We start from the raw sequence: 26,464 nt of genomic DNA, 5'->3' as shown, positions 1-26,464 counted from the left end.
TAAATTAAAGATAAATACATGTGGAAGGTCTATAGTTTTGTGTTTAGACTTTGGAAAACAGCAGAAACGTTTAAATCGTGACTTTTTAAACAGTAAAGTGTCGGTATTAAACCGTGCGGTGTGTCTGTGCAGTGATTGGTCAGTAGTGGGATAGTGTCAGTGCCACCAGGGGTCGCTGCGCCCCGCCTCAACACATGTTTCCTGAAACTGTGAAACTGGGCGGTTTAGGAGGGACACACCCAGTGACTTCAGTCACTCTGAAGGAGCAGCAGAACGAAACGACCCAGGCCCGCAGCGTCTGCACACACCGCGCGTAAAAACCGTGCGTAAAGGCTGCGCGTAAAACGTCTGCGTGGAGAGAGGAGGGAGAGAGAGAGAGATGTCTACTTCGGAGGAGACGGACGGGCTCCGGCCCAGATACGGCTGTAAGTGTTTCTTCCCGGCCCGCGAGCCGCTGGTTCTCCGCCCGCTGCCGGAGCCGCTGAGCCAGGCACGGACGCAGAACCGGGGAGCGGATAGACTTCCTTGTTTTCTGGATCCTTCAGTCTCACAGCTGGTCTGGTTTTACATTCTGAACAGTGTGTGTGTGTGTGTGTGTGTGTGTGTGTGTGTGTGTGTGTGTGTGTGTGTGTGTGTGTGTGTGTGTGTGTGTGTGTGTGTGAGAGAGAACGTTTGGAAAAAAGGCGTCACAGGCTGAAAATGATTTGAGAGGAAGAGGTCGATCTTCCTCACACCTCAGGCCTCAGCGTGCGTGCGTGTGTGCGCGCGCGATCAGCTTTAGTTCACACTGTGCATCATAAAACCATCAGACACACACAAACAACTCTAAACTCACTTCTATTCAAGCTTTTTCCATGTAAAATAACTTTTTAAACTTTCCATCCATGGTTCGTGTGAGTCAGACGTTCACAGTGACGTAAGAGAGACACGAGCTGCTGAGAAACTACTCAGAGTATCTGAGTTTGGACCAACTGCCTTTTAACTCCTTTTTCTCACTAAATCTTAAAAACGCAGAAACGTATAAATTGTATTTATTTTAGCAATTGCATCTTTATTTTGAAGGGACATTGTATTGTGGGAAAAAGTACATCTATAGTGTGTGAAATGTGTTTTTGAGTGTTGAGATCATTTCTGTGAACACCAATAGTAACTGTGTGTGTGTGTGTGTGTGTGTGTGTGTAGCCGTCCTAGATGGAGTGGAGCGTCTCACTGCAGAGGAGATGGATGAGAGACGACAGCAGAACATGGCCTATGAATACCTGTGTCACCTGGAGGAGGCCAAGAGGTAGGTGTGTGTGTGTGTGTGTGTGTGTGTGTGTGTGTGTGTGTGTGTGTGTGTGTGTGTGTGTGTGTGTGTGTGTGTGTGTGTGTGTGTGTGTGTGTGTGCGTGTGTGTGCTTTCGTTGGTTTAAAAAGAGGAAGGTTTGTGGTGCAACGGAAGTGTTGAACTCAGTGTATACTTCTGTTTCTATGGAAACCTGATGTTGTCATGGCATCTGCTTTCGTGTTGACTGACAGATCTCCCCTGCAAAAAATTATGGTCAGCTGACTTGTGTGTGTGTGTGTGTGTGTGTGTGTGTTAACTCTGGTTAGTTTAACTATACATGTTTGTTCATGTGTTTCTGTGTAAATAAATGTCAGTGAGTGTGATGTGCATTTATTCGTAAACTCGGACTCGTATATCGTTTCTCAGACGTGTAGGAGGAACTTTAGTTAAAGTGTACCTGTAGGTTAAATCTATTTAACAAAAAAGGTGTTTAATATATTACCAATAAACACAATATATGCACCTTTTTTTTTTTTTTTTTTTTATATAAAAAACATTAAAAGGACTTTTTAGAATGATTTCATACCTAGGGGCATAAACTATGGAGAGCTGCCATTTTGGACAGGATATGACACGTTAGTTGATTCCTGTTAGCTGTTGGTAGGCAATAGTGTTTCGTTTGTCTACAATTTCTGATTAATGATATGAGTATAAAGCTAATGGTTGCTATAACAACAAGAGAAAAACCCCACAGAAACAATTGTTTAGCGTCTCTGAGCCAAATAACGACACTAAGTTATCCAGACGTTGGGTCCATAATATTGATACAGGATACGCACTTAAAACATTTATGTTCACACCACATTGGGTGATGTGAGAGGGATCTGTGGGCTAAGCTAATGGGCTAAGCTAATGGGCACCAAATTTCGGTCTGAAACCAAATGCGGTTCCAACAGAATTCCTTCACAGAAAGTCATTGAATGGAGCTTGTAAACGTACTTGTTCAGAGCACTACTATATTTCTGCTTACAGGGGATACTGTGGGGGGGTATCATGGCACTTACCGCACCCCCACCAAATTGTTCCCTCTTTTCCTTGTGGCTAAATGATGACCTCTGTCAGGAGAACTTAGGGCGCCGTCAGGTGCCGATCCTCAGAGGTAGTGGAGCATCATCCAATCAATGAACAGCTTTCATCACAGTTTCTAACCATATTGTTGCACTTTCATCACTACTACTCAGTCATGGGTCGTTTCTGCTGCTAACAGCAGTTCTGTCCATTAGGCTAATTCTGATGCTGAGTGGGTGCAGCCTCAGGAAGTTGTTGAGAAAGGTGATATTTAATCCTCCAACGTACAACCTGTATGCTGCACTTTATCATTGAGAGAGAGGTTACACACTGCTGCTGAAAAACTACACTTCACACAATGTAAACTGTTACGCCTCTACCTCCCACAATGCACCAGTTTTTAAAAGCCACAGGTCAACCAATGTGTGTCATATCCATAGTTTATGATCCAAGGTATAAAATCGTTCTAAAAAGTCCTTTTAATGTGTTTTGTTAGAAAAAGGTGCACATATTTTGTTTATTAGTAATACATTAAATACAGATTTTGTTATTTACGTTTACACTACAGGTACACTTCAAACATGGTAATTAAAATCACAATAACCGTTCGTTATTAATCATTATAAGCTTGCGACAAGAATGAATGAGGTTAGGATTAAAACACATGGTCCCAGTTGTTATAAATCCCCTCCAGGTTCCATATCTGGTTTCTTGAGTCAGTACCAGGTCAGGATGATGGGACCAGTTAGCTCAGCTCACCTCCTACTGTTCCCAGTGTTCCCAGTCTGCAGTGATAATGGAGCCTTTGTGAGTTTAGTCTGACATCAGAGACTAGAACTGGAGGGGAGGGGGGACTCCTTGTGCATGTGGGAAACACCTGAGGGTGTGTGTGTGTGCGTGCCTGCGCATTATGATAAGAATGTGTGGAATAGGGTGTGTAACTGCAGGTGGAATTTAGTTTGAGCGCCACGTGGTTTTTATACTGTACCTACACACACACACACTGTGTGTAGTTGCTGCTCTCAGCATTTATTTAGTTATTTATTAATTTACTAGCTGTTTGACATTTATTTATTTATTTTATATTTATTTATTCACTAAAATTGGCTTCAGTGTTACATTTCTTCGTTCAAATCCACAGACCAACAAATATCAAGCTCTCAACATGTTATTATTATTATTATATTATTTATAACTAGTACAGTGCCCATCAGAAGTGTGTATTCATATAGTGGAGCTTAAGTAGAGTTGTGAATTATGGCCAAATGAGTATGTGTTTGAAGGTTGGATGTACAAAGAGGTGTACGTACTGTAGTTTTATAAAGGTGTTTATTTGCGGGTGTAAAGTAAAATAGTGTGATTTGAGACATGCGCATGTTAAATGTGTTTGTTTTTTTTTTACTCATTTATATTCTTTTTTTGTTTGGTGTATTTTTCTGTAATGTATGTTTTTTGGAGTCATGTGTATTTTTGTATCTTTCTGATTTCTTTTTGTGCATTTTTTGTAAATTATTGTTTTTCGTTGCCATTGTTGTGCATTTCTGTTGTCATTTTTGTTTAAATATTTTGTGTATTTTGAGTCATTTTCATATTTTTGTTGTTGTTTGGTGTATATTTCTGTAATATATGTTTTTTGGAGTCATTTTTTGTGTTTTTGGAGCCTTTTATATATTTTTGTTGTAGTTTTGTGTACTTTTTGTATAAATATTGTTTAGTTTTTTGTTTTATTTTACTCATTTAGTTGTGTGTGTGCGTGTGTGTTTTCACTCTCTGCTCAGAATTTGGTTTGACATGTTTGCTCTCAGCTGACTCCATCATCATCATCAGCTGAACACGTGTATGTTGCCAGCTGTCAGTCATCCACAGTGTGCGTGTGTGTGTCAGTTTCTTGTAGTTTTGTGTTGATTTGTTGTTGTAGTTTTTATGGATGTTTCGGTAAACTAGTCTCTACTCAATGGTCGCGTAGCTGCTGATCTAATGGACAGTCGGTAGCTACACACCTCTTATTGGTTGGTTTAGTTAATGTGCAGCTCAGCTTCTGATCACAAGGGGCAGCAGTCAGTATGAGGTTGTCTGTGCAGGAGAGAAGTGGGAGGAGCTCTGGGAACTTCAAACCAATGAAAATAGCTTCTCTGTGGTTTATCATCTCCTTTTGTTCCATTTGTTCCTAAAGTTTTTTCACTCTGTCAAATGCTGGTTATGTGACGAGCCGAACTCCCTAAGGCTCACAGACGGTCTGAAGGTATCTACAGACGGTCTGAAGGTATCTACAGACGGTCTGAAGGTATCTACAGACGGTCTGAAGGTATCGACAGATGGTCTGAAGGTATCGACAGACGGTCTGAAGGTATCTACAGACGGTCTGAAGGTATCTACAGACGGTCTGAAGGTTTCTACAGACGGTCTGAAGGTTACACCAGTAGTCCTGCAGATATGTCAAAAACATGTTTTCTTCTGAAAGAAAGCATGGACATTTGTACATGGGTGTTTCTCAGTATGAATCCATCTATAATGGGATCCACGCTGGTAAACCAATGGTTCCCACTCACAATCAAGAAATACTGGGGTGCTTTCACACATACCTTTTTGATCCGCACCATGCTTCACTTCCTCGGGTTGTTCAGTCTTTTTACGACATGTGAAAGCTCACTCGAACTCTGGTGTGACGCAAACAAGTGAAGTCTGGTCCTCTATAAAATGCGATTCGGCTCAAGCGAAGCATGATGCGGTTTTTAATCATGTGAGAAAGCAAATCAGGACCAAATATAGGACTTTATGTTGAAACGCAATTGTAACGGAGCAACTCCATCAGTGACTGGACATCAGCAGAACACAGCAATCACACACACTGTCGATGCGGCTGCAGGCATGCGCACACACTCACAACCCGGCACTCCAGCAGGCAGCACACACACAAATATCTATCTGTTTATCTATCTATTTGTACACCCGCTTTGTCAGCAACTCAGCACACAAACAAACACGCCACAAACATTTCCAAACTCTCTTCTGTTTTTACTCCCACATCATTCATTTATTTCACTTCTCTCTCTTCCTCAAACTGTTCACATGGTCATACATTCTCACATCTTCACACATGATACATCCTTACCGGTAAGTTCCCAGTGACATGACGCCGCTGAGTGCTGACAGGTGGGAGACGGAGCGAATCAACTGTGTTTATGTAGCGCATTAGCTCAGGTTGTGGAATCGTGTAATTATGGGTTATTTTCAATTATTATTAATGATTTTGCGGGGTTTGTTATAGGATTTCTTTTGGAAAACATAGGAAGATGGACCAAATATAGGACGTGACGGCGCAACTGTCAATGACAGGGCAGCGTCGTCACTGCAACAAGCACACACACACACACCCAGTGCTCCTACGTTTCGCACACAAACATACACGTCACAAACATTTCCACACTCATTGTGTTCATGGGTCATTTTTAATCATTATTATGGGGCATTTGTTTGTAGGTTTCATTTGGAGATTGCATTCTTCTAACAGAAATCTATGGAGGCTGAAGTATTCTGTCCAATAGGCGACCGACCGTTTTGCCTGCATGACGTTGTTCAGATAGTTTGGTGCGTTTGGCAAATAGAATGTATGAAAGCGCACCGGACCAAATTAAAATGCAACTATCTTGCAGATTCACCGCCTGAACCGCACCGAGTCCACTGGACTACATGTGTGAAAGACCCCCAGGATGGCCTCCATTAGTATTGGATTTATTTGACAAAGAAACAGAACTATAGATTTTCAGGATCAAGGAATTCAATAATGTATCTTAAAATACTGTAAAATGTGCTCAGAGCAAGATTCAAGATGGCCGCCATCCGTATTGCGAATTTAAATCTTACCATAACTTTGGTTCTGTTAGAAACATGATCTTTGCAGCAAAATGTAGGTTTTTGGGGACAAGGATTGGGATGAAAATATCCAAATTAGCAATTCTGATTTTCAGTGGGAACCATTGATTTACCAGCGTGGATCCCATTAAAAATGGATTCAGCTACCCATAAACCACCATGTACACATTTTCATGCTTTCGTCCTGATGTGAACACCTAATGTTGTGTTTACATTATGTCATGATGACATGAATAAATCCAAATAAAACATGAAGAAGATGACAAACACTTGAACATAATCTGATTAAAGGAACCAGATTGGATGTTATGGATCTTCTGGTGCTCCTCGTTTTGTGTGTGTGTCTGTGTCTGTGGTCTGTGTGTGTCCGTGTCTGTGATGGCTGAGGTTTTTTCTGCCCTGGTCCAAGCAGAGCGAAGGGTTAAAATGCAGAACATGGGGATGATGATGCATTAAGGTGCATTTTATTTTGAAGGTGTGTCACAGGAAACAAAGAGCTAGGATTAACGTGCAGACACGAGGATGATGATAACGTTTCAGAGCTTTGAAAAGTTTCTTCATCGGGAGCTGACGTTTCTGTTGAAGTGACGCCTCAGAGGAAACGTGTGTGTGTGTGTGCGTGCGTGCGCTGCTGTGGGCGGGGCTAGTGTCTCAGCTGTAACTTCCTGTATGGGGTGATGTAACGTCCGTCCTTTCTTCATCAAACAAAGTGTTTCACTCTCAGATTTAATCAGTAATTCATCTCAACATGTTCAAACGTCTTCCTCTGATTCACGTCCATGCCTGACTGTTTTGTACTTTGTGTACTTTGTGTAGTTTAAAGCTGACTCTGAGGAGTCAAAGTATGCGTTCTCTGTAGTTCTCTGAGTTTGGATCAGTGAAGTCAGCTTCAGAGCAGAGGTTTGTGGATAGTTTAAAACTTCCTCTCTGATGAAGAAGCTCCGCCCCCTCCATCTCAGCTCCGTGTGAAACTCGACCCTGGAAGTAACTTTTCCTGTTTGGATCCCAGCTCAGATAAAGAGGAGTGTTTGCTCTACTCTCAGTGTGAAGGAGTCTCTCCGTTATGAATCAGGACAGGAAACAGAAACCGACCAATCAGAGGCTGACGTTTGTCTGTGGAAACCACGAGGAAGGATTTAACCTGAATGAATGAGGCAGGGGGCAGAAGAACGACAAAAGAAGAAACATCACTGAAACGCTGACTCATCAGTCTGTGTGTGTGTTTGTGTACGTGTGTGTGTGCTCGAGGATAACGAGGAACAGGAAGTGTGTGTTCCTGCTCAGACTACAGATGTCTTCCTATGAGGCTGACCTTTGACCTCAGCTTTCCTCCCACACTTGAACATCTGTAACGTGTCTGTCTCTGTCACAAAGGTTTTGATCTACTGAGCCTTTACATTATGAGCCTTTACATTATAACCACTTTACATTCACTCAAAGATATAATTGGCATCGTTTGGATTTTAACGATTCTGATTCCGATTCTCGATTTCGATTCGTGTTCCAGATGATTCTCGATTCCGATTCTTTGAGTTGTGCAGGTCAACAGGTCACAAGTTTCACAGAAAGCCTTTACACAGGACATTTTTATTAATTCATTTAGTTGATACAGTTTAATTTGGTAGCTGTACTGTAACTAGAGTATTCAATTATAAAGGTTTCCAACAGAAACTTGGTGAAATAACAGTACAAACAAGTTGGCAGCAGTCTAAAAAAACAGTGCTACAGGTAGATGTCAAACAAAATAAAATAACCTCAAACCCTGGAGCAGTCATGTGACAAATCAATCAACAGATCTAGTTGAGAACGATTATTATTATTCTGGATACAGTGGAAACAGAAACTATTGAAAATATTTTGAACTTGTTTATATTGTAGGGAAGATTTTATTTACATAAATGTAATTGAAGTCTAAAGCCACAAAAAAATAGACTAATATAAGACCTCCATATATGGAGTATAAGACAAAATAGTATTTATTTCTTTATGTACATATGTCAATCAATCAATCAATCTTTATTTGTATAGCGCCAAATCATAACCAATGGTATCTCAAGGCACTTTACAGTAGAGCAGTCTTAAGGATGGACTCTTCATTTTATGGATACACACATATGCATATATACGTATATACACATATGTAAATTGTATATGACTGTAAACAATGCACATGTTTTAAATAAATGTGTGAATTGTATATATCGTAATAGTTGTATGGAGTGCCTATGGTCAGCATCTCTGCAAGCAGACACACACACACACACACAGACTGCAGTCGCTACAGTCACGTTCTGAACACACCTTATACAAACAGAGCAGGCCACGGAAACAAACTAGTGCGGGCATTTAGGAATCGAAAACAACTATCGAAATGCAAACATGTTTGTAACGGTTCCGGAACCGGTTCCAAAAAGGAACCGGTTCTCGGTGCCCAACCCTACTCACCGATAAATTAAACATATTTTATGTTAGATACAATATTATTAGTACAGGAAGGCTTTTTGTTTCTTTCTTTGCTGTTTATTCTGTTTTTTAAAAAACGTTTTCTTCAGTCTTTTGATAGTCTTTGTGCAGTCTGTTTTAATCTTTCTCCTGTGTTTTAGTCTTTCTTTGATGTTTGTTCTGTGTTACTTTAGTCTTTTTCCAGTCATTCATCTGTTTTTCTGTACAGTAGTCTGTTTTCAGGCTCTCTTTGTTTTGAAGATTGAACAGTTCAGTCTTTGATATTTTGTCGGTCTCTCTTTGAACTTTCTTTGTTTCTCTTTGATCTTTCATCGGCTTTTGTTTGTTTGTTTGTTTCTTTTTTTACTGTTTATTCTTCTGCTTTAGTTTTCCTCAAGTTTTTCTCTTTCTCCTGTGTTTTAGTCTGTCTACAGTCTTTTGTTGGCCTTTAATTATTTTAGTCTTTTTTTTTGTGTTCATGCTGTATTTCTTTAGTCTTTTTCCAGTCATTCGTATCTTTCTTCAGTCTTTGGTCTTTCTTCAGTCCTTCCTGGATTCTCTGCTTGTTCTTGTGTTTCTCTGACTGCGTCCTTGGCCTTCAGACAATGTTGTCCTACCTTCATATCTTTGGTTGTGTTTGTTTTTTTAATTCAACTTTCATCAGATTCCACACAGTGTTCCCATTCTTGGGGTGGTTGTCGTTCCTGCGTGCGCGCATGCGTCTGTTTTCCTTGGTTATTGACATTTACTTCTCTGGATAAGTGGCGGGTGTGTCTGTGTTGTGTGTTTGTGTTTGAGAGGGTGTGTTGCTCTGATAAAGGAACCATTACTGCACTGTGTAAGGTTCCTTTCACTCTGTGAGTTTGTCACTGTGTTACTGTGTGTGTTTGGCTGAACGCTGGATGTGTGTGTGTGTTTGGCTGAAGGCTACGTCTGTTCCTCAGCAGATCGTCTGTGTGCAGACGCAGAGTCACTTCCTGTGAGGAAAGTTATTTCAGTTGGAAGTGAACCAATGTTTTCCAGCAGTGTGTGTGTGTTAGGTGCAGTGTGTGTTAGGTGCAGTGTGTGTGCGTGCATGTGTGTAACATTGTTCCATAGACCATTTGGGGGCAGTTTCAAGTACATATCATCATCTTTTTAATTTGCCTGAAACAATGACTCTTTATATTCTACGCTACATTAACTGGGAGCTGTGGGCATGTTTCTGTGTCACTGGTGGCTGATGGGAGATGGAGTCCCTCTGTGTTCAATAGATCATCTGCTGTCACAGTGATATATTTCACATTTTAACTGTAAAGACACACATCATTTTATCTTTCAAAATTAAACCATCAATTTTACAGAGAAAAATATGGTTTAAATGTGTGATATTATTGTCCCAAAAAACGAACGTTCACTGAGCCTGTGATGTCGACACACACCTGCCTGGACCTGTAGTGTACGCACACACACACACACACACTGAGGCCTGTCTGTGGTCTGAAGGCAACATTAACACATCGTGCTTTACTTTGAAAAGCTCTGTGTGGAGGAGGGAGTTTCTCACAGCCGACGCCCGTGTGCAGGATTTACTGTGACTGAGTTTTAACACTTTAATGGAAACACACAGCAGTGTCACAAAGACAACGGCAATGGTACGCAAAAAAGACACACGGACACACAACTTCAGGTACTACTCCAAAGGATACATAACAGCAAAAATACAAAAAAAAGACTCATAAAAAAGACTTAAAAATACCAAAATGATTTCTTTAAGATGTAAAACAACACAAAAAACACCCAATGGATGCAAACAAATGATGACAATACACAAAATTGCAATAAATTACTCTAAAATTACAAAAACCAATGACAAAGTCACAATTACACACAAAAACAAGAAGAATACACACAAAAAACACAGACAAAACAACTGCAGAAAAACCTGCAAAAGGACACAAAACAACAGTAGAAATACAAAAAAGACTCACCCAAGACTTAAAATACCAAATTTAGTCCTTTAAGGCACAAAACAGCAAGAAAACTTTGAAATTACTCAAAAACTTAAAATACACAAAACGATGACCGAAAACACAAACTTAATAAAAATATGAATTGATTTATTCTTTGAAACATTAGTATTGATTTATACAATTACAGTTCTTTAATAGTGAGGTTGGTACACAACTTCAGAAAAAAACAGCAAACAGACACAAAACAACAAAAATTCAAAAAGAAAACTCATAAGATGCAAAATGGCAGGAAAACAACACCAAAAAATTACACAATTGACACAAACAAATGACGATACACAAAAAAACCCAAATGCATTAAATGAGTCAAAAATACACAAATCAACAACCAAAACACAGAAAACTACACACAAAAACCAGTGTAAATTCAATCCAAGCAGGTTTATGTGTTCCGTGCGTTTCAAACACTGTGAGCTTTAGAGGAAATGAGACAAAACGATTGAAAAAGACAAGCAACAGTCAAAGCTGGACAGACACACAACATGATTGTTAGGAAGATGAAACGGCCGCTGCACACACTGAGAAACAAAGACCTGAAAGAAGGAAGACGTTGAGTCGCTGAGACGTCTTCAGAGTGTGAGACTCACAACAGGAATGTTTGACCTACAACTCACACAGTGTCAGAGCTCAGGAATGTTCAAAGTACTCAGAGGGTTAGAGAGAGTCAGTGGGAGCTGGTGCGTGTGTGTGGTGACATGGTTAACGTGTGTGTGTGTGTGTGTGTGTGTGTGTGTAGTGACAGGGTTAATGTGTGTGTGTGTGTGTAGTGACAGGGTTAACGTCTGTGTGTGTGTGTAGTGACAGGGTTAATGTGTGTGTGTAGTGACAGGGTTAACGTGTGTGTGTAGTGACAGGGTTAACGTCTGTCTGTGTGTGTGTGTGTGGTGACAGGGTTAACGTGTGTGTGTGTGTGTGGTGACATGGTTAACGTGTGTGTGTAGTGACAGGGTTAACGTTTGTGTGTGTGTAGAGACAGGGTTAATGTGTGTGAGTGTGTGTGTGGTGACATGGTTAACGTGTGTGTAGTGACAGGGTTAACGTGTGTGTGTGTAGTGGGTGGTGACAGGGTTAACGTGTGTGTGTAGTGACAGGGTTAACGTGTGTGTGTGTGTGTAGTGGGTGGTGACATGGTTAACGTGTGTGTGCGCGCAATGATAGGGTTAACGTGTGTGTGTGTGTGTGTGTGTGTATGCGCGTGTAGTGACTAGTGCTGTATATTACCATGAATCTGATGGTACGATACGATATATCCTGGTATTACGATACGATATGCATTGCAATATCAATATATATAAATTTCACCTTTACAAGTACAAAATGGTATGAAATACAATTTTTTAATTTTTTTTAACCTTGTGAGAACAAGTAACTGGTAACTAACCTTAATTCAAGCAACGACATAAAAAACAAGTCGGCCAGAGGCCAGATATGTCTGTGCACCCTCCTTTACTTTATAGAATTGGTATCACTGTAAACACTGTAAACTCTAGAGTTTGAAATGAACTATAAACAGTAAAAATCTTGGATGAAGTGTATGAAACAAATCTCTTTCATGTCAAACACATCAAGTCATAGAAAACACAATGTTTGCCATAATCTGACTATAATATGATTCACCAAAAGAAAGGTTATTCAATACCAAATCAAGAACATATTCACATTCACTTCACAGCAAAACATCTCGTAGAAAGAATAGAATCTAAGCTTTTATTTGGTCCCAGTTTGGTGTCGATGTTCCCATTATCGATGACATTTTGAAGTGTTAACGTAAATACTTATTCATTATTGTGTGTGTGTGCGTGTGTGCGTGTGTGTGTAGGTGGATGGAGGCGTGTCTAGACGAGGAGCTCCCTCCCACCACAGAGCTGGAGGAGGGGCTTAGGAACGGCGTGTATTTGGCCAAACTCGGAAACTTCTTCGCTCCACAAACCGTTTCTTTGAAGAAGATCTACGACCGCGAGCAGACGCGGTACAAGGTTAGCATCACCGCTAATCACAAGCACGAGAAACGGTGTTGACATAGCTCGATCTATGTGTTTGATGATAATATTTTTAATCTGTCAGGCTACAGGACTCCATTTCAGACACACAGACAATGTCATCCAATGGTTGAACGCCATGGCAGCAAAAGGACTGCCTAAGGTAACACACACACACACACACACACACACACACACAAAAACATACAACTGATGGAAGTCATGTGATTTGATCTTGGTTTGTTTCAGATCTTTTATCCAGAAACCACCGACATCTACGACCGTAAGAACATGCCTCGCTGCATCTACTGCATCCACGCTCTCAGGTGCGTACGCCTCCAGGACCGCCACATGATCCTCACCGGTTAGCGACTAGCAGCTAGCCGCTAACGCCGTCAGGACGGCCAAACTTGTCAGTGGTTAACGGCAGGAGTCTGTCTCTTCCTGAGTTGTGGGCTTAGCATTTGTCAGCTACGCTAACTAGTCTCTAGACCAGTGGTTCTCAACCATGTGGAGACAGGACCATCTATGAGGGGGAATAAAGGGGATAAAGTCAGTATAATGATGGTCTATTGTTCTATGAATCTGTGATAACCACATTTATTTATTCATCTGAATGATATCCACTGTTATCCAGGAAGTTTAGTACTATTTGCGACATAGTATATAGTCATCTTAAAGATGTAAATGCTTGTTTTAATCAGAAATAAAATGGGTTAAAAGTGACCAAAAATGGTGGAAAAGGTGGTGAAATGGGATTTAAGAACTGCAGAAATTGGTTAAAAGTTGCAAATTAGAGTGGGTAAAAACAGACAGAAAGGGTTCAAAGCTGGGGTTTTTCAACTTTGTGGTTGGGGGGGGGTCTCCTGGAGTGTAAATAGGGTCACCTTTATGAAAAATTTAAATAGATTTTTGAAATGTTTTAATTATGATTCTTTTTTTTTAAATAAAACACACAATCTTAAACAACTGTATTCTATACTTTCACTTTGTCAAATATAAATGTAGTTCAACTAAAATGCATTACAAAAAAGAATCTGAGCTGGCACAACTTGTTCCTAATCCTGTCTACTCTGTATTTGTAACACAGTATAACATACATGAGCAAAAAATTATTTGGGGTCGCCAGAAATTGATATAAAAAAAGGTTGAGAACCACTGGTTCCAAGTGTCAGTTTTGGCTTAAAAGTGGCAAAAATATAAGTAGGAACAATTAATGCAAATAATGGGCATGACAAATGGTAAATGTGGTTAAATTGGCAAAAATAAACATCAAATATAGTGAAAAGAGGTTAAAAGTAACAATAATGGGTCAACATATGCAACATTAGGTGGAAAAGTAGTGGAAAGAGTTTATTAGTGCTGAAATGTCTAAAATTGCAAAAAAAAAAAAAAAGGTCTTGAAATTTGATGGACAAATGTCGAGTCGAGGTAGTAATGTAGCAAAAATGCTTTAAAAGGAGCAAAAATATGGCAAGAAAAGTGATGAAAATGTGTTAAAATATGGCAAGTTTGGTGTAGTTGTAGAAAAAGGGTAAAAATGGGCTCAAATTGTTCAGAAAATATTCTTAGTTTCTTGAAGGCATCTGGCGACCCCCTCCCAGTGCCTGGTGACCCCAAATGGGGTCCTTCCCTAAGGTTGAGAACCCTTGATTTTGTGTGTGTTCTGTTTGTTGGAGTTGCTCTTTGTGTGTGTGTTTATTGTAGTTTTGTGTTTAACATGGACACAAACATAATCAGGCTGTTTTCGTCCCGACAAGGACAGAAAACTCCAGATTAACTTTAGTTTTATCAGATTATCCTCTTAAATAATCCTGTTGAAGTGTTTGTGTGTCTTTTGTTTTTGTTTCCTTCACTAGCTTTTTTGTTGTCTTTCAGCTGCTGTTTGTGTCTTTAAGCGGTCATGGTTCATTGCTGTGGTTTTTTGCATTTGTAGTGAGTCGTGTTGTGTGACTGAGCTCTTTGTGTGCGTCTGGAGTCGTGCCGTGTGTGTTTTTTTTTACGAGGTGAGGGCGAGTGGTTTCTCAGCTTAGAGACATCGGGATGTGGAAGGTGTGAAAGAATGTGTTTAACCTTCAGAGGACGAACAAAGAGGAGCGTGTTCTCCACGTTATCACGAGAACACAACGAGAACACACAACCACACAAGGATAGATACAACAAAATGACTCACAACGACACCACAAACAGAATATAAAGTGTGTTACTGTGTTATTCAATCACTGAGATAAAAGTTGCTGACATGTCAAAACAACGCATTTATTTAATCAAATGTGCAGCAAAAAAAGAAAAAAAAGAATGAATTTAATCAGAAAAATAATGTGCGTAAGCAGTGTTTTTCAACCTTGGGGTCGTGACCCAATGTGTGGTCACTTGAAATGTCAAGTAAAATATAATTTTTGAATAAAAATATTTTAAAAAATAACACATTACACAATAAATGTCAAACAACTGTATTCTATACTTAAACTTTATCAAATATAAATCTAGTTGAACTAAAATGCACATTTTAATAATGATAATGCATCAATTTTATATAGCACTTTTTTGGGACTCAAAGCCACTTTACAGAATACAGAAAAATAAAGAAATGACAATAATTGTCTTTTTTTTATCATTATAACACACAACATGTTCAAAAACTAATTATAGAAAGAAAAAAAACGTCCCCTGGGTCACCAGGAATTTGTGATATAAAGTGAGGTCACGACCCCAAAAAGTTTTGAAACCACTGGTGTAATGTAAATAATGTAATGTGATCTCTTCCAGTCTGTATCTGTTCAAGCTGGGTTTGGCTCCTCAGATCCAGGATCTGTACGGGAAGGTGGACTTCACAGGTAGGAGTTTGCATGTTCTCTCTCATGTAAATCACACATTTTTCACATGGTTTCTGTTTTTCTATCATCACAGAAAACGTGGAATTCACTTTTAAGATCAGAAAAAGCAACGTGAACCGTTTGAAAAAAAAAAAAAAAAACAATTCAGGCTCCAGCATGACTTGTAAATCCCTCTCATTCATGTTTTAGAACAATAACACACATTTATACACTATTTTTCACCTGAAAACAGGATGAATGTCATATCTTTCTCATGATTTCACTCAAAATCAGTGTTAATCTGGACTAAAATGCTGCTAAGTTTTAGTCAACTAAATTAATTTAACATTTTAGTCAAATAATGATTTTGTTTTTTTTTTATTGTAATCAAATGTTCTGTATTAATAACACACATTTTTACTTTGTCAGATGGATAAAATACAAAAACATGGCTCTAAACACATGCAGAATGACAGAAAAACACACGGATGACAAAAATACACAAAGCGACTACAGTAACAGCAGAAAAATATACAAAACAAAGAGAAAAATACACAAAAATACCTAAAAAAAAATAATTACATAAGATAAGACAAATTAAAACAAAATATTTATTTACCCACTAGTACTGGGGTGCTTTTACTTTGAAGGTAATTATAATGTGTTCATATTTTTAAAGCAGAAAACTTTTTATTTATCATTTGTTTTTATTATTATGTATTTTTAAACGGTTATTTGAGCCGAAAAGATTTATCAACTAAACCGCATGAAAATTGTTTGAGAAATGAGAAAGTTATGATTTGTTTTAAATGTAAATGCATTGTTTTTAATGGAAACGTTGCCCTAAACAAGATGGCCGCCACGTAGGCACGTTGCTTAGCGGCTGCTACAGCGTGCTGACGTGTCTATATTTCCATAAGATATTCATGCTTGTCCCGCCTCCCACGTAACAAAAGTAGTTCTGATTGGATTTTGTCCCATGTGAACAAATTGATGATCTAATGATTTATTGATCTACAGTATTAATAGTGTCTTCCTATCAGAGGAGGAGATCAATAACATGAAGAGTGAGCTGGAGAAATATGGGATCCAGATGCCAGCATTCAGTAAGATCGGAGGAATTCTGGCCAATGAGCTGTCAGTGGATGAAGCTGCACGTGAGTTAACTCTAGTCTGACTTTAGTTAACCTGTAGAATCATGTGACCTCACAGAGCCACGCCCCCTCCCCTTCCTCCTCCTCAGTGCACGCTGCAGTCATTGCCATCAACGAAGCGGTGGATCACGGCGTTCCTGAGGGAACGTTGGTTGCTCTGCAGAACCCCAACGCTATGCTAGTCAACCTGGACGCTAGCGTTGCTAACCAGTACCAGGAAACGCTGTACCAGGCCAAGGGAGAAAAGGTGGCACGCTCACGCAAACGGGTACGGACACACAGAGACAGAGAGAAACACACTGGGTTTTTATTTTGAAAAGGCCTGACAGTTGTGTTTCTAACAGCAGATGGAGAACGTAGACGCAGAGAGAGACATTTATGATGAGCTACTGACACAGGCTGAGATACAAGGGAACATTAACCAGGTTAATGGTGAGTCTCACCTGGTTATTAGCTAGTGCTAACTAATGCCCCTTTTTGGTCCAGATACCGATACCCAGCTGCATGGTATCAGCCGATACGATACATGCCGATACCTGTGTGTTTATAAAAAGATAGAAGCAGGTCCGGGCCTGCGCGATTACCAAACACGGTGAATTCTTATTTGTTTGTGTTTGGTGGACTGGGCATTGAACGTAAATGGTATCGGTGTTAAAAGTTAGTAGTTTGTATTGACCGATACCGATCCAGCCTTCAGTGCCCCCCGATATAGCACTAACGTCTGGATTGGTATCGACACATTATTATTAACCAACACTCCCTAACTAACCCATGTCCACAGTGGTCCTGGTTAATAATAATTAACTAGTTAACCCATGCTAACTAACCCATGTCCACAGTGGTCCTGGTTAATAATAATTAACTAGTTAACCCATGCTAACTAACCCATGTCCACAGTGGTCCTGGTTAATAATAATTAACTAGTTAACCCATGCTAACTAACCCATGTCCACAGTGGTCCTGGTTAATAATAATTAACTTGTTAACCCATGCTAACTAACCCATGTCCACAGTGGTCCTGGTTAATAATAATTAACTAGTTAACCCATGCTAACTAACCCATGTCCACAGTGGTCCTGGTTAATAATAATTAACTAGTTAACCCATGCTTACTAACCCATGTCCACAGTGGTCCTGGTTAATAATAATTAACTAGTTAACCCATGCTTACTAACCCATGTCCACAGTGGTCCTGGTTAATAATAATTAACTAGTTAACCCATGCTAACTAACCCATGTCCACAGTGGTCCTGGTTAATAATAATTAACTAGTTAACCCATGCTAACTAACCCATGTCCACAGTGGTCCTGGTTAATAATAATTAACTAGTTAACCCATGCTAACTAACCCATGTCCACAGTGGTCCTGGCCCTGCGGGCGACTGAGGACGCCCTCCTCGAGGGAGACGAGGACAAACTCCTGGAGTCGTTGAAGCGTCTGAACATCCAGAACCTGCAGCATCAGAACAAAGGCTGGTACCTGAAGGAGCTGCAGGGGGAGCGGGAGAACAAGGAGCAGGTGGGGAGTTAGGTTAGTTCATGGCTTAGTTAGTTGGTTAGCTCACAGCAGGTGTCTGTGTCCTCTTAGGTGTCTCCTGGGGAATCGCTGACCAAAGATGAGCTGCAGAATGGCGTGGACTCAGCCAATGAGATGTCAGAAGGTTTCTCTAAGAGTGAGTGAACTGTCCTCCTGCTCGCTGTTGTAATGGTTCCTGTGGGCGTGTCTAATGTTTCTGTGGCTGTGTCTAACCAGTGCTCCAGGCCGTAGACAGGATCAATGAGGCCATCAGAGTGGGCGTGGCTGAGAGGACGGTGACAGAGCTGATGAATCCTGATGCTCAGCTACCAGAGGTTTACCCCAGAGCAGCTGAACTCTACCAGAGGGAACTGCTGAGTCTGCAACTACAGAGCCCGGAGGTATGGACCAATCACTGCACAGCAGGGAGGGGGGGACGGAGCCAACCACGCCCTCAGAGGGAGGGTGGGTGGGATGGGTTGTTTTTAGTTGTTTTGTGTCTTTGTGTTGTTGTTGTGTGTTGTCTTTTGCGTTTTTTGGGGCACCCGTGCCTCAGTGGTAGAGTGGATCGTCCAATAAACAAAAGGTTGAGGGTTCTAATCCCACTCTAGCCAAGTCATTTTCTTTGTGTCCTTGAACAAGACACTTCACCCACATTGTCTAGTATGAATGTGGTGTATGAGGGAGTGTTGGTGGTGGTGGGAGGGGCTTATAGTTCACTTCTGTCAGTCTGCCCACGGCAGCTGTGGCTACAGTAGTAGCTTACCATCACTATGTGTGGTGGGAAAGAATAATGCACATCAATGTAAAGCACTTTGAGTGTCTATTATTTTTATTTTTGTAGACTAAAATGTGGTTGTGTCTCAGGGATCTCTGTGTGTGTGTGTTACTAATAAAGTGTGTGCGTGTGTCTCAGGGCAGTCTGTCCCACCCTGAGCTGCTGGTTGCCGTGGAGATGCTGTCTGCGGTGGTTCTGATGAACGAGGCCATGGACGTAGGAGACAGAACCGCTCTGTGGAAGCAGCTCAGCAGCTCCGTCACTGGGCTCAGCAACGTGGAGGACGAGTACGCACAGAGGTGAGCGCTCAGGCTCCTCCCACATGCCCTCAGGCCCCGCCCACACAACGTGAGCAAGACGTGAGTGAGGACAAGGAAACCCGGTGTGAGAAAGTGAAACAAAGATGCGTTCTGCACCTGAGGGGAAACTAAATTTGAGAAATTTTCAAATGTGTTTAATCGTGTGAAGGTGAATGGGATGGTGACGTTTCCACGGTAACGTGTTCTCAGGTACATGGACGAGCTGATGCGTCTAAAAGCTGCCAGCAGAGAAGAAGGATGTGATTATCTGAGCTGGAACGACATCCAGGCCTGTATCGACCAGGTCAACCAGTGTGTGGTGGAGGAGCATGAACGTACGACACACACCCACACACACACACGCATATACAGTACGCAGGTTTAATCGAGTGTGTGTGTGTTTGCAGGCATCGCCGCCATCGGCCTGATCAATGAGGCTCTGGATGAAGGAGACCCATTAAAGACTTTATCAGCTCTACAGAATCCTTCAGCAAAGCTCAGTGACGTGGATCAAACAGTCGCACAACATTATCACGACAAACTGCTAGAGGCACGCCGCGAGAAGGCTCACGTAAGATACACACATCATACACACAAAAACACAACAAATGCACACAAAACACTAACGGAAACACAAGAAACAACAACAAATACTGTATGAACGAAACGACAACAAAAACGCAAGAAACAACAAAAACTTTATAAATAACAAAAATGCACAAAACAACACACGGAAGAGTACGAAATTACATTAAAATGACAACAAAAACACAATAAATGCACAACAAACAAAGTTAAACTCAAGGAACCACAACCAATGCACATAGAACAACAACAAAATGCAAGAAATGACATCAAAAATGCACAAAACCACAAAAAATGCAGATAAAACAACAAAAATGCAATAGACAACAAAAATGCACAAAAGAACAACAGAAACTCAAGACATAACATCAAAACGATAACAAAAACACACAAACCCACAATAAATGCACATAAAACGACGACACAAACTAGAGAAACAACAACAAAAATGCACAAAACAGAAAAGCAAGAAATGACATTAAACCCATAACAAAAACACATAAAATGTACATAGAACAAAAACATTAGAAACAAAAAAATCACAAAACAACAACAGAAGTGCAAGATACAACCAAACACTAAAAAAATGACAACAAAAATGCACAAAACCATGACGGAAATGCACAAAAATTCACTCAATAAATGCACAAAATTAATCAAAAAAACACTGATAAACACAAAATCGCAACAAAAACACAAAATGGCTCTAAAAATTCACAATTAATTAAAAAACACACAAAGTAAAAGTAGAACAAAAGCATAAGAATGTGAACCTTCATACATTTATCTGAGTTGTTTATAGATTGTGACTTTTTAGTTTTGTTCATGTTTTGGATCAAACTCAGTAAATGTAATGTTTTAAAGAAGCTGAATGCAGTGAGTGTTTAAATGTGAGAGTAAAGAATGAAAACCAACCAATAAAAAGCTTCAAAAACCGGTTCCTGCTGAAGGATATGTAACAGCTTTATTAAAATATACAAATATTCAAACTATGAGCCTCTAACGTTTTACATTAAACAGTCATGAGACAGTTCATTAGAGGCTGAATCACATCTAAATCTACCAATGATTTTAATACTTTTTAATATTTTACTGCTGAACAATTTTTAAAGGATAAATTTTTTCTTATTCTTTCATCCCTTTACATTAAAATAATTTCAGTTTAAATTTTATCTGCCACAGACTTGTATTTAGAAGTGTATTAGTTGTTTTTCTTTCTTCGAGTTTTAGCATTTTTCTTACTTCCTTTTTTTACACAATTACACAATAACAGAATAACACACACACACACACACACACATATTAAGTGGGCGACTCACTCAGCTGCAGAAAGGCATATTGTGGCACACACCGCCATCTACAGGCAGAGTCATGTAATGTCATGTCAGGTGATTATTACATGTTTTATAGAAAATGTTATTTTTGGTACGGTTTATGTTTTGCCTTTGAATAATCTGTTCTTTGGTTTTATTTATTTTATTATCATCCATTGTTAGTTTGCAGGCTAATAAAGACTTATTTTCTATCAAAACAAATACTTTATATTTATTTAGCATATTTCTTACTGTCACAGGAGGAATAACTAAAGCATTGAAGTGTAGCTGTTTTTATTCAATGTCATGAATCTAAATGAAAATATATCTTTAGAAAAATTTAACTGGAAGTTGTTGTTTTAGCTATAATATTTATAAATATTTTTTCCTGGATATTTCTGCTTAATGAACAATACAATGAACAGACATGATGTTAGCCTATCAAGTGCTTTCCTACAGTGTGTTTGTGTGACCTCTGACCTCTCCGTACAGGAAACCCAGGACTCGTCTGCCGTGCTGTGGTTGGATGAGATCCAGGACAGTATTTTAAAGGCTAATCAGGACACACAGGAAGCCTTTATGTGTAGGTTTACACACACTAAAGATGTACACTCTCCTGATTTAAGATAATGAGATAACAGGTTCCTCCTGGTTAAAGCTAACAGAGCTAACAGGTTCCTCCTGGTTAAAGCTAACAAGCTAACAGGTTCCTGTTGGTTAAAGCTAACAGAGCTAATGAGCTAACAAGTTCTCCCACTCCTGCTGGGTAAAGCTAACAAGCTAACAGGTTCCTCCTGGTTAAAGCTAACAGAGCTAACAGGTTCCTCCTGGTTAAAGCTAACAGAGCTAACAGGTTCCTCCTGGTTAAAGCTAACAAGCTAACAGGTTCCTGTTGGTTAAAGCTAACAGAGCTAATGAGCTAACAAGTTCTCCCACTCCTGCTGGGTAAAGCTAACGAGCTAACAGGTTCCTGTTGGTTAAAGCTAATGAGCAAACAGGTTCCTCCTGGTTAAAGCTAAACAAGCTAAGAGGTTCCTCTTGGTTAATGCTAACGAGCTAGCAGGTTCCTCTTGGTTAATGCTAACGAGCTAGCAGGTTCCTCTTGGTAAAGCTAACAAGCTAACAGGTTCCTCTTGGTTAAAGCTAATGAGCTAACAGGTTCCTCTTGGTTAAAGCTAACAGAGCTAACAGGTTCCTCCTGGTTAAAGCTAACAGAGCTAACAGGTTCCTCCTGGTTAAAGCTAATGAGCTAACAGGTTCCTCTTGGTTAAAGCTAACAGAGCTAACAGGTTCCTCCTGGTTAAAGCTAAACAACCTAAGAGGTTCCTCTTGGTTAATGCTAACGAGCTAACAGGTTCCTCTTGGTAAAGCTAACGAGCTAACAGGTTCCTCTTGGTTAAAGCTAACGAGCTAACAGGTTCCTGTTGGTCAAAGCTAACGAGCTAACAGGTTCCTGTTGGTAAAAGCTAACGAGCTAACAGGTTCTCCTGATTAAAGCTAACGAGCTAACAGGTTCCTCCTGGTTAAAGCTAACGAGCTAACAGGTTCCTCCTGGTTAAAGCTAACCGAGCTAACAGGTTCCTCTTGGTTAAAGCTAACAGAGCTAACAGGTTCCTCTTGGTTAAAGCTAATGAGCTAACAGGTTCCTCTTGGTTAAAGCTAACAGAGCTAACAGGTTCCTCCTGGTTAAAGCTAACAGAGCTAACAGGTTCCTCCTGGTCAAAGCTAACGAGCTAGCAGGTTCCTCCTGGTAAAAGCTAACAGGTTCCTCTTGGTTAAAGCTAACAGAGCTAACAGGTTCCTCTTGGTTAAAGCTAACAGAGCTAACAGGTTCCTCTTGGTTAAAGCTAATGATCTAACAGGTTCCTCTTGGTTAAAGCTAATGAGCTAACAGGTTCCTCTTGGTTAAAGCTAATGAGCTAACAGGTTCCTCTTGGTTAAAGCTAACAGAGCTAACAGGTTCCTCCTGGTTAAAGCTAACAGAGCTAACAGGTTCCTCTTGGTTAAAGCTAACAGAGCTAACAAATTTTCCCTCTACTCTGTGCTTGCTTTCAGTCTCTCAGGCGATGCAGGGCATCAACAAGGCGGTGGATGGAGGCGACGCCGCTCAGACTCTCAGCGCTCTGAGGAATCCTGGAGCGGGACTCTACGGGGTCACCTCGGAGTGTTCTCAGACCTACCAGGACAACCTGTCTCAGATTAAAGAGGAGAAGAAGAAAGAAGGTGGGAAAATGTTTATTTACAACTACAACGTATTAATGGAATCATGAACAGTGGAAAAAGAATGTAATCTTTTAATAAAATAGTGGTATTTGTATAAAGTCTGTAATACTTACAGGTGACAATGGAAGTGAGTGGGTGAAGCACTGGGTTAGAGGCGGCCATGATTTTTACTACAACCTGCTGACGGAGGAAGGAACCTGGAAGGAACCGGAAGGATTCGTTCAGAACAACACGCAGCTCAACAAGGATGATGTCCAGGTACCGTCACGCTCCAACACTTCGTCATTTTACCTCCAACACTCCAGCTATAACTCCGCCCCCTCTGTCAGGGTGTGGTCTCGGGCGTGACCACCGCCTACAACCGTGAGCAGCTGTGGTTGGCCAACGAGGCGCTGATCACCAAGCTGCAGGCTCGCTGCCGAGGCTTCCTGGTGAGGAGGGGCCTGAAGGAGAGGATGGACTTCCTGCAGTCCCAGGAACCAGCTGTGACCTGCATCCAGGTGAGTAGCCTTAGTTGCTCCGACTTCAGCTGTGCTGTTCCTGTTGTTGATCTGACCTAAGCTCCGCCCTCAGGCTCACTGGAAAGGCTACCAACAGAAGAAGAAGTTCAAAGACCGCAAACAGTTCCTCAAAGATCACACGGACGAGGCCATCAAGGTGCGTCAATGCTAACTTTGATTGTAGTCTGCACAGACCCTTCAAAATAAAAGCACACCATCCTTTAGCTTTTAGATCTTTGAGGTTTTCCTACGTCACATTTTTGGGTCCCAAACCACAAGCTGAGAGCCTTTGTGTTTCTCAGATCCAGTCCATGGTTCGAATGCATCAAGCTCAGAAGAAGTACAATGACCGTCTGAAGTACTTCAAAGATCACGTGAGTGGAGAACTCTCGCAGTGGTTGTTCAGCACTTCCTGTGCTCATCGTCTCCATCTTTGTCCTTTAGATCAAAGACGTGGTGAAGATTCAAGCGTTCATCAGAGCCAACAAAGCTCGGGACGACTACAAAACACTGAGTATGTCAGATGTCTTTATTTAAAGCTCTGTCAGCCACCAATATGACACATACTGACACCTACAGAAACATACCGACCATTACCGACAGATACCAACACCTACCGACCGTGGCTCAGGTGGTAGTGGGTCGTCTTCTGATCGAGAGATTGAGGGTTCGATCCCAGTACCTGACTATGTGTCGAAGTGTCCTTGGGCAAGACACTGAACCCTAAGTTGCTCCCAGTGGTCGACTAGCGCCTTGCATGGCAGTCCTGTCCCACTGGTGTGTGAATGTGAGAGTGATTGGGTGAATGAGCTGATATGTAAAAGCGCTTTGAGACTGCTTCAGTGTGGTGATAAAGCGCTATATAAAATCAAGTCCATTTACCAAAATCAAGTCCATTTACCGACAGATACCAACAACTACCGACCATTACCGACAGATACCAACACCTACCGACCATTACCGACAGATACCAACACCTACTGACCATTACCGACAGATACCAACACCTACTGACCATTACCGACAGATACCAACACCTACCGACCATTACCGACAGATACCAACACCTACTGAAACAAACCGACCATTACTGACACATACTAACACCTACAGACACATACAGACACCGACCTTGTGTCTCATCACATCTGGTCTGATCTTCCTTACTGTGAAATGTGTCCTCAGTTAACGCTGAAGACCCGCCCATGGCGGTGGTGAGGAAGTTTGTCCACCTCCTGGACCACAGCGACCAGGACTTCCAGGAGGAGTTGGAGCTGATGCGTCTGCGTGAGGAGGTGGTGAAAAACATCCGATCCAACCAGCAGCTGGAAAATGACCTGAATCTGATGGACATCAAGATCGGCTTGCTGGTGAAGAACAAGATCACGCTGCAGGAGGTGGTGTCCCACAGCAGGAAGCTGACCAAGAAGAACAAGGGTCAGCTGTCTGACATGATGATGATGACCAAGCAGAGAGGAGGTCTGAAGGCTCTCAGCAAAGAGAAGAGGCTGAAGTTGGAGGCCTACCAGTACCTTTTCTACCTTCTACAGGTGACCACTGGGACCACACTGGGAAACGTTAGGGCTTTGTGGAGCTTCATCCTGTCCAAACTTCTCCTTCTTCACAGACCAACCCCACATACCTGGCCAAGCTGATCTTCCAGATGCCTCAGAACAAATCCACCAAGTTCATGGACTCTGTGATCTTCACCCTCTACAACTACGCCTCCAACCAGAGGGAGGAATACCTGCTGCTCAAGCTCTTCAAGACCGCCCTGCAGGAGGAGATCAAGTGAGACTACTCCCCCTTCTCCTGATCCTCCCCTCCTGATCCCTCACAGACCTCCTAAACCCTGACCCTTCCCTCCTCTCTGTGTGCTCCTGAACCTTCTGCAGGTCCAAAGTGGACCAGATGAAGGAGATTGTCACGGGGAACCCGACCGTCATCAAGATGGTGGTGAGCTTCCACCGAGGAGCCCGAGGTCAGAACGCCCTCAGACAGATCCTGGCTCCGGTGGTGAAGGAGATCATGGACGACAAGACGCTGAACATCAAGACTGACCCGGTGGACATCTACAAGAGCTGGGTGAACCAGATGGAGACGCAGACCGGAGAGGCCAGGTCAGACCTCAGGGAACATGCAACTGCCTCACATGTCACGTGCTCAGCCAAACACTAACGATTCTTAAAAACCAGTAACTGATTAGTCTTGGAGCAGGATTTCCCATTGAACGAAACCACACACAAATAACAAAAATACATAAAACTGACAGAAAAACAAAAACATTGTGTAGCCTTTTCGTATTTCTTCCAAACGCCCCGCCCCTTTTCCCTTTGACCTTGCTCAGCCAGGGCTGCTACGTGCTAAGCTAACTTAACATGTGGGACTGGTCTCTGTGGTTTGGAGTAGAAGACTAACACAAAACAACAACAAAATACACACAAAAAAACAAAGTAAATAAACACATGCAACACAACTACAAAGTTACACAATAACATTAAAAACACACAAATTGATGACAAAACTGACACCAAAAAACATCATAAACCGAGAGTGTTTGGATTCTTTCTGACAGTCCTTAAACACCTCTTAAAGTGTGTGTGCTGGCAGTGAACAGACACAGACTGTGTGTGTGTGTGT

The 26,464-nt window shown here is 41.2% G+C and overlaps 1 protein-coding gene across 1 annotated transcript in view; it reads left to right on the top strand.

Moving 5' to 3' along the window:
* Positions 1-217: 217 nt before the first annotated feature.
* Positions 218-26,464, top strand: part of iqgap1 (IQ motif containing GTPase activating protein 1) — a 34,491-nt gene continuing 8,244 nt past the window's right edge. Inside the window, exons 1-25 of the mRNA XM_028434289.1 lie at positions 218-425; positions 1,183-1,285; positions 12,481-12,637; positions 12,726-12,803; positions 12,890-12,966; positions 15,410-15,477; positions 16,500-16,613; positions 16,700-16,878; positions 16,955-17,042; positions 17,972-18,129; positions 18,199-18,283; positions 18,364-18,527; positions 19,043-19,203; positions 19,414-19,538; positions 19,611-19,774; positions 21,594-21,684; positions 23,157-23,324; positions 23,440-23,582; positions 23,654-23,824; positions 23,898-23,981; positions 24,127-24,198; positions 24,269-24,338; positions 25,010-25,374; positions 25,452-25,615; positions 25,720-25,944. Coding sequence (XP_028290090.1) covers positions 380-425; positions 1,183-1,285; positions 12,481-12,637; positions 12,726-12,803; positions 12,890-12,966; positions 15,410-15,477; positions 16,500-16,613; positions 16,700-16,878; positions 16,955-17,042; positions 17,972-18,129; positions 18,199-18,283; positions 18,364-18,527; positions 19,043-19,203; positions 19,414-19,538; positions 19,611-19,774; positions 21,594-21,684; positions 23,157-23,324; positions 23,440-23,582; positions 23,654-23,824; positions 23,898-23,981; positions 24,127-24,198; positions 24,269-24,338; positions 25,010-25,374; positions 25,452-25,615; positions 25,720-25,944 — 3,320 coding nt within the window. The 5' untranslated portion in view covers positions 218-379. The remainder of the gene's footprint in view (positions 426-1,182; positions 1,286-12,480; positions 12,638-12,725; positions 12,804-12,889; positions 12,967-15,409; positions 15,478-16,499; positions 16,614-16,699; positions 16,879-16,954; positions 17,043-17,971; positions 18,130-18,198; positions 18,284-18,363; positions 18,528-19,042; positions 19,204-19,413; positions 19,539-19,610; positions 19,775-21,593; positions 21,685-23,156; positions 23,325-23,439; positions 23,583-23,653; positions 23,825-23,897; positions 23,982-24,126; positions 24,199-24,268; positions 24,339-25,009; positions 25,375-25,451; positions 25,616-25,719; positions 25,945-26,464) is intronic.

The sequence above is a fragment of the Gouania willdenowi genome, chromosome 3, assembly GCF_900634775.1.
Source record: "Gouania willdenowi chromosome 3, fGouWil2.1, whole genome shotgun sequence".
In the NCBI taxonomy this organism is placed as follows: domain Eukaryota; kingdom Metazoa; phylum Chordata; class Actinopteri; order Blenniiformes; family Gobiesocidae; genus Gouania; species Gouania willdenowi.
Note: the sequence above shows the minus strand (reverse complement) of the source record. Positions and strands in the feature narration are given on the sequence as shown.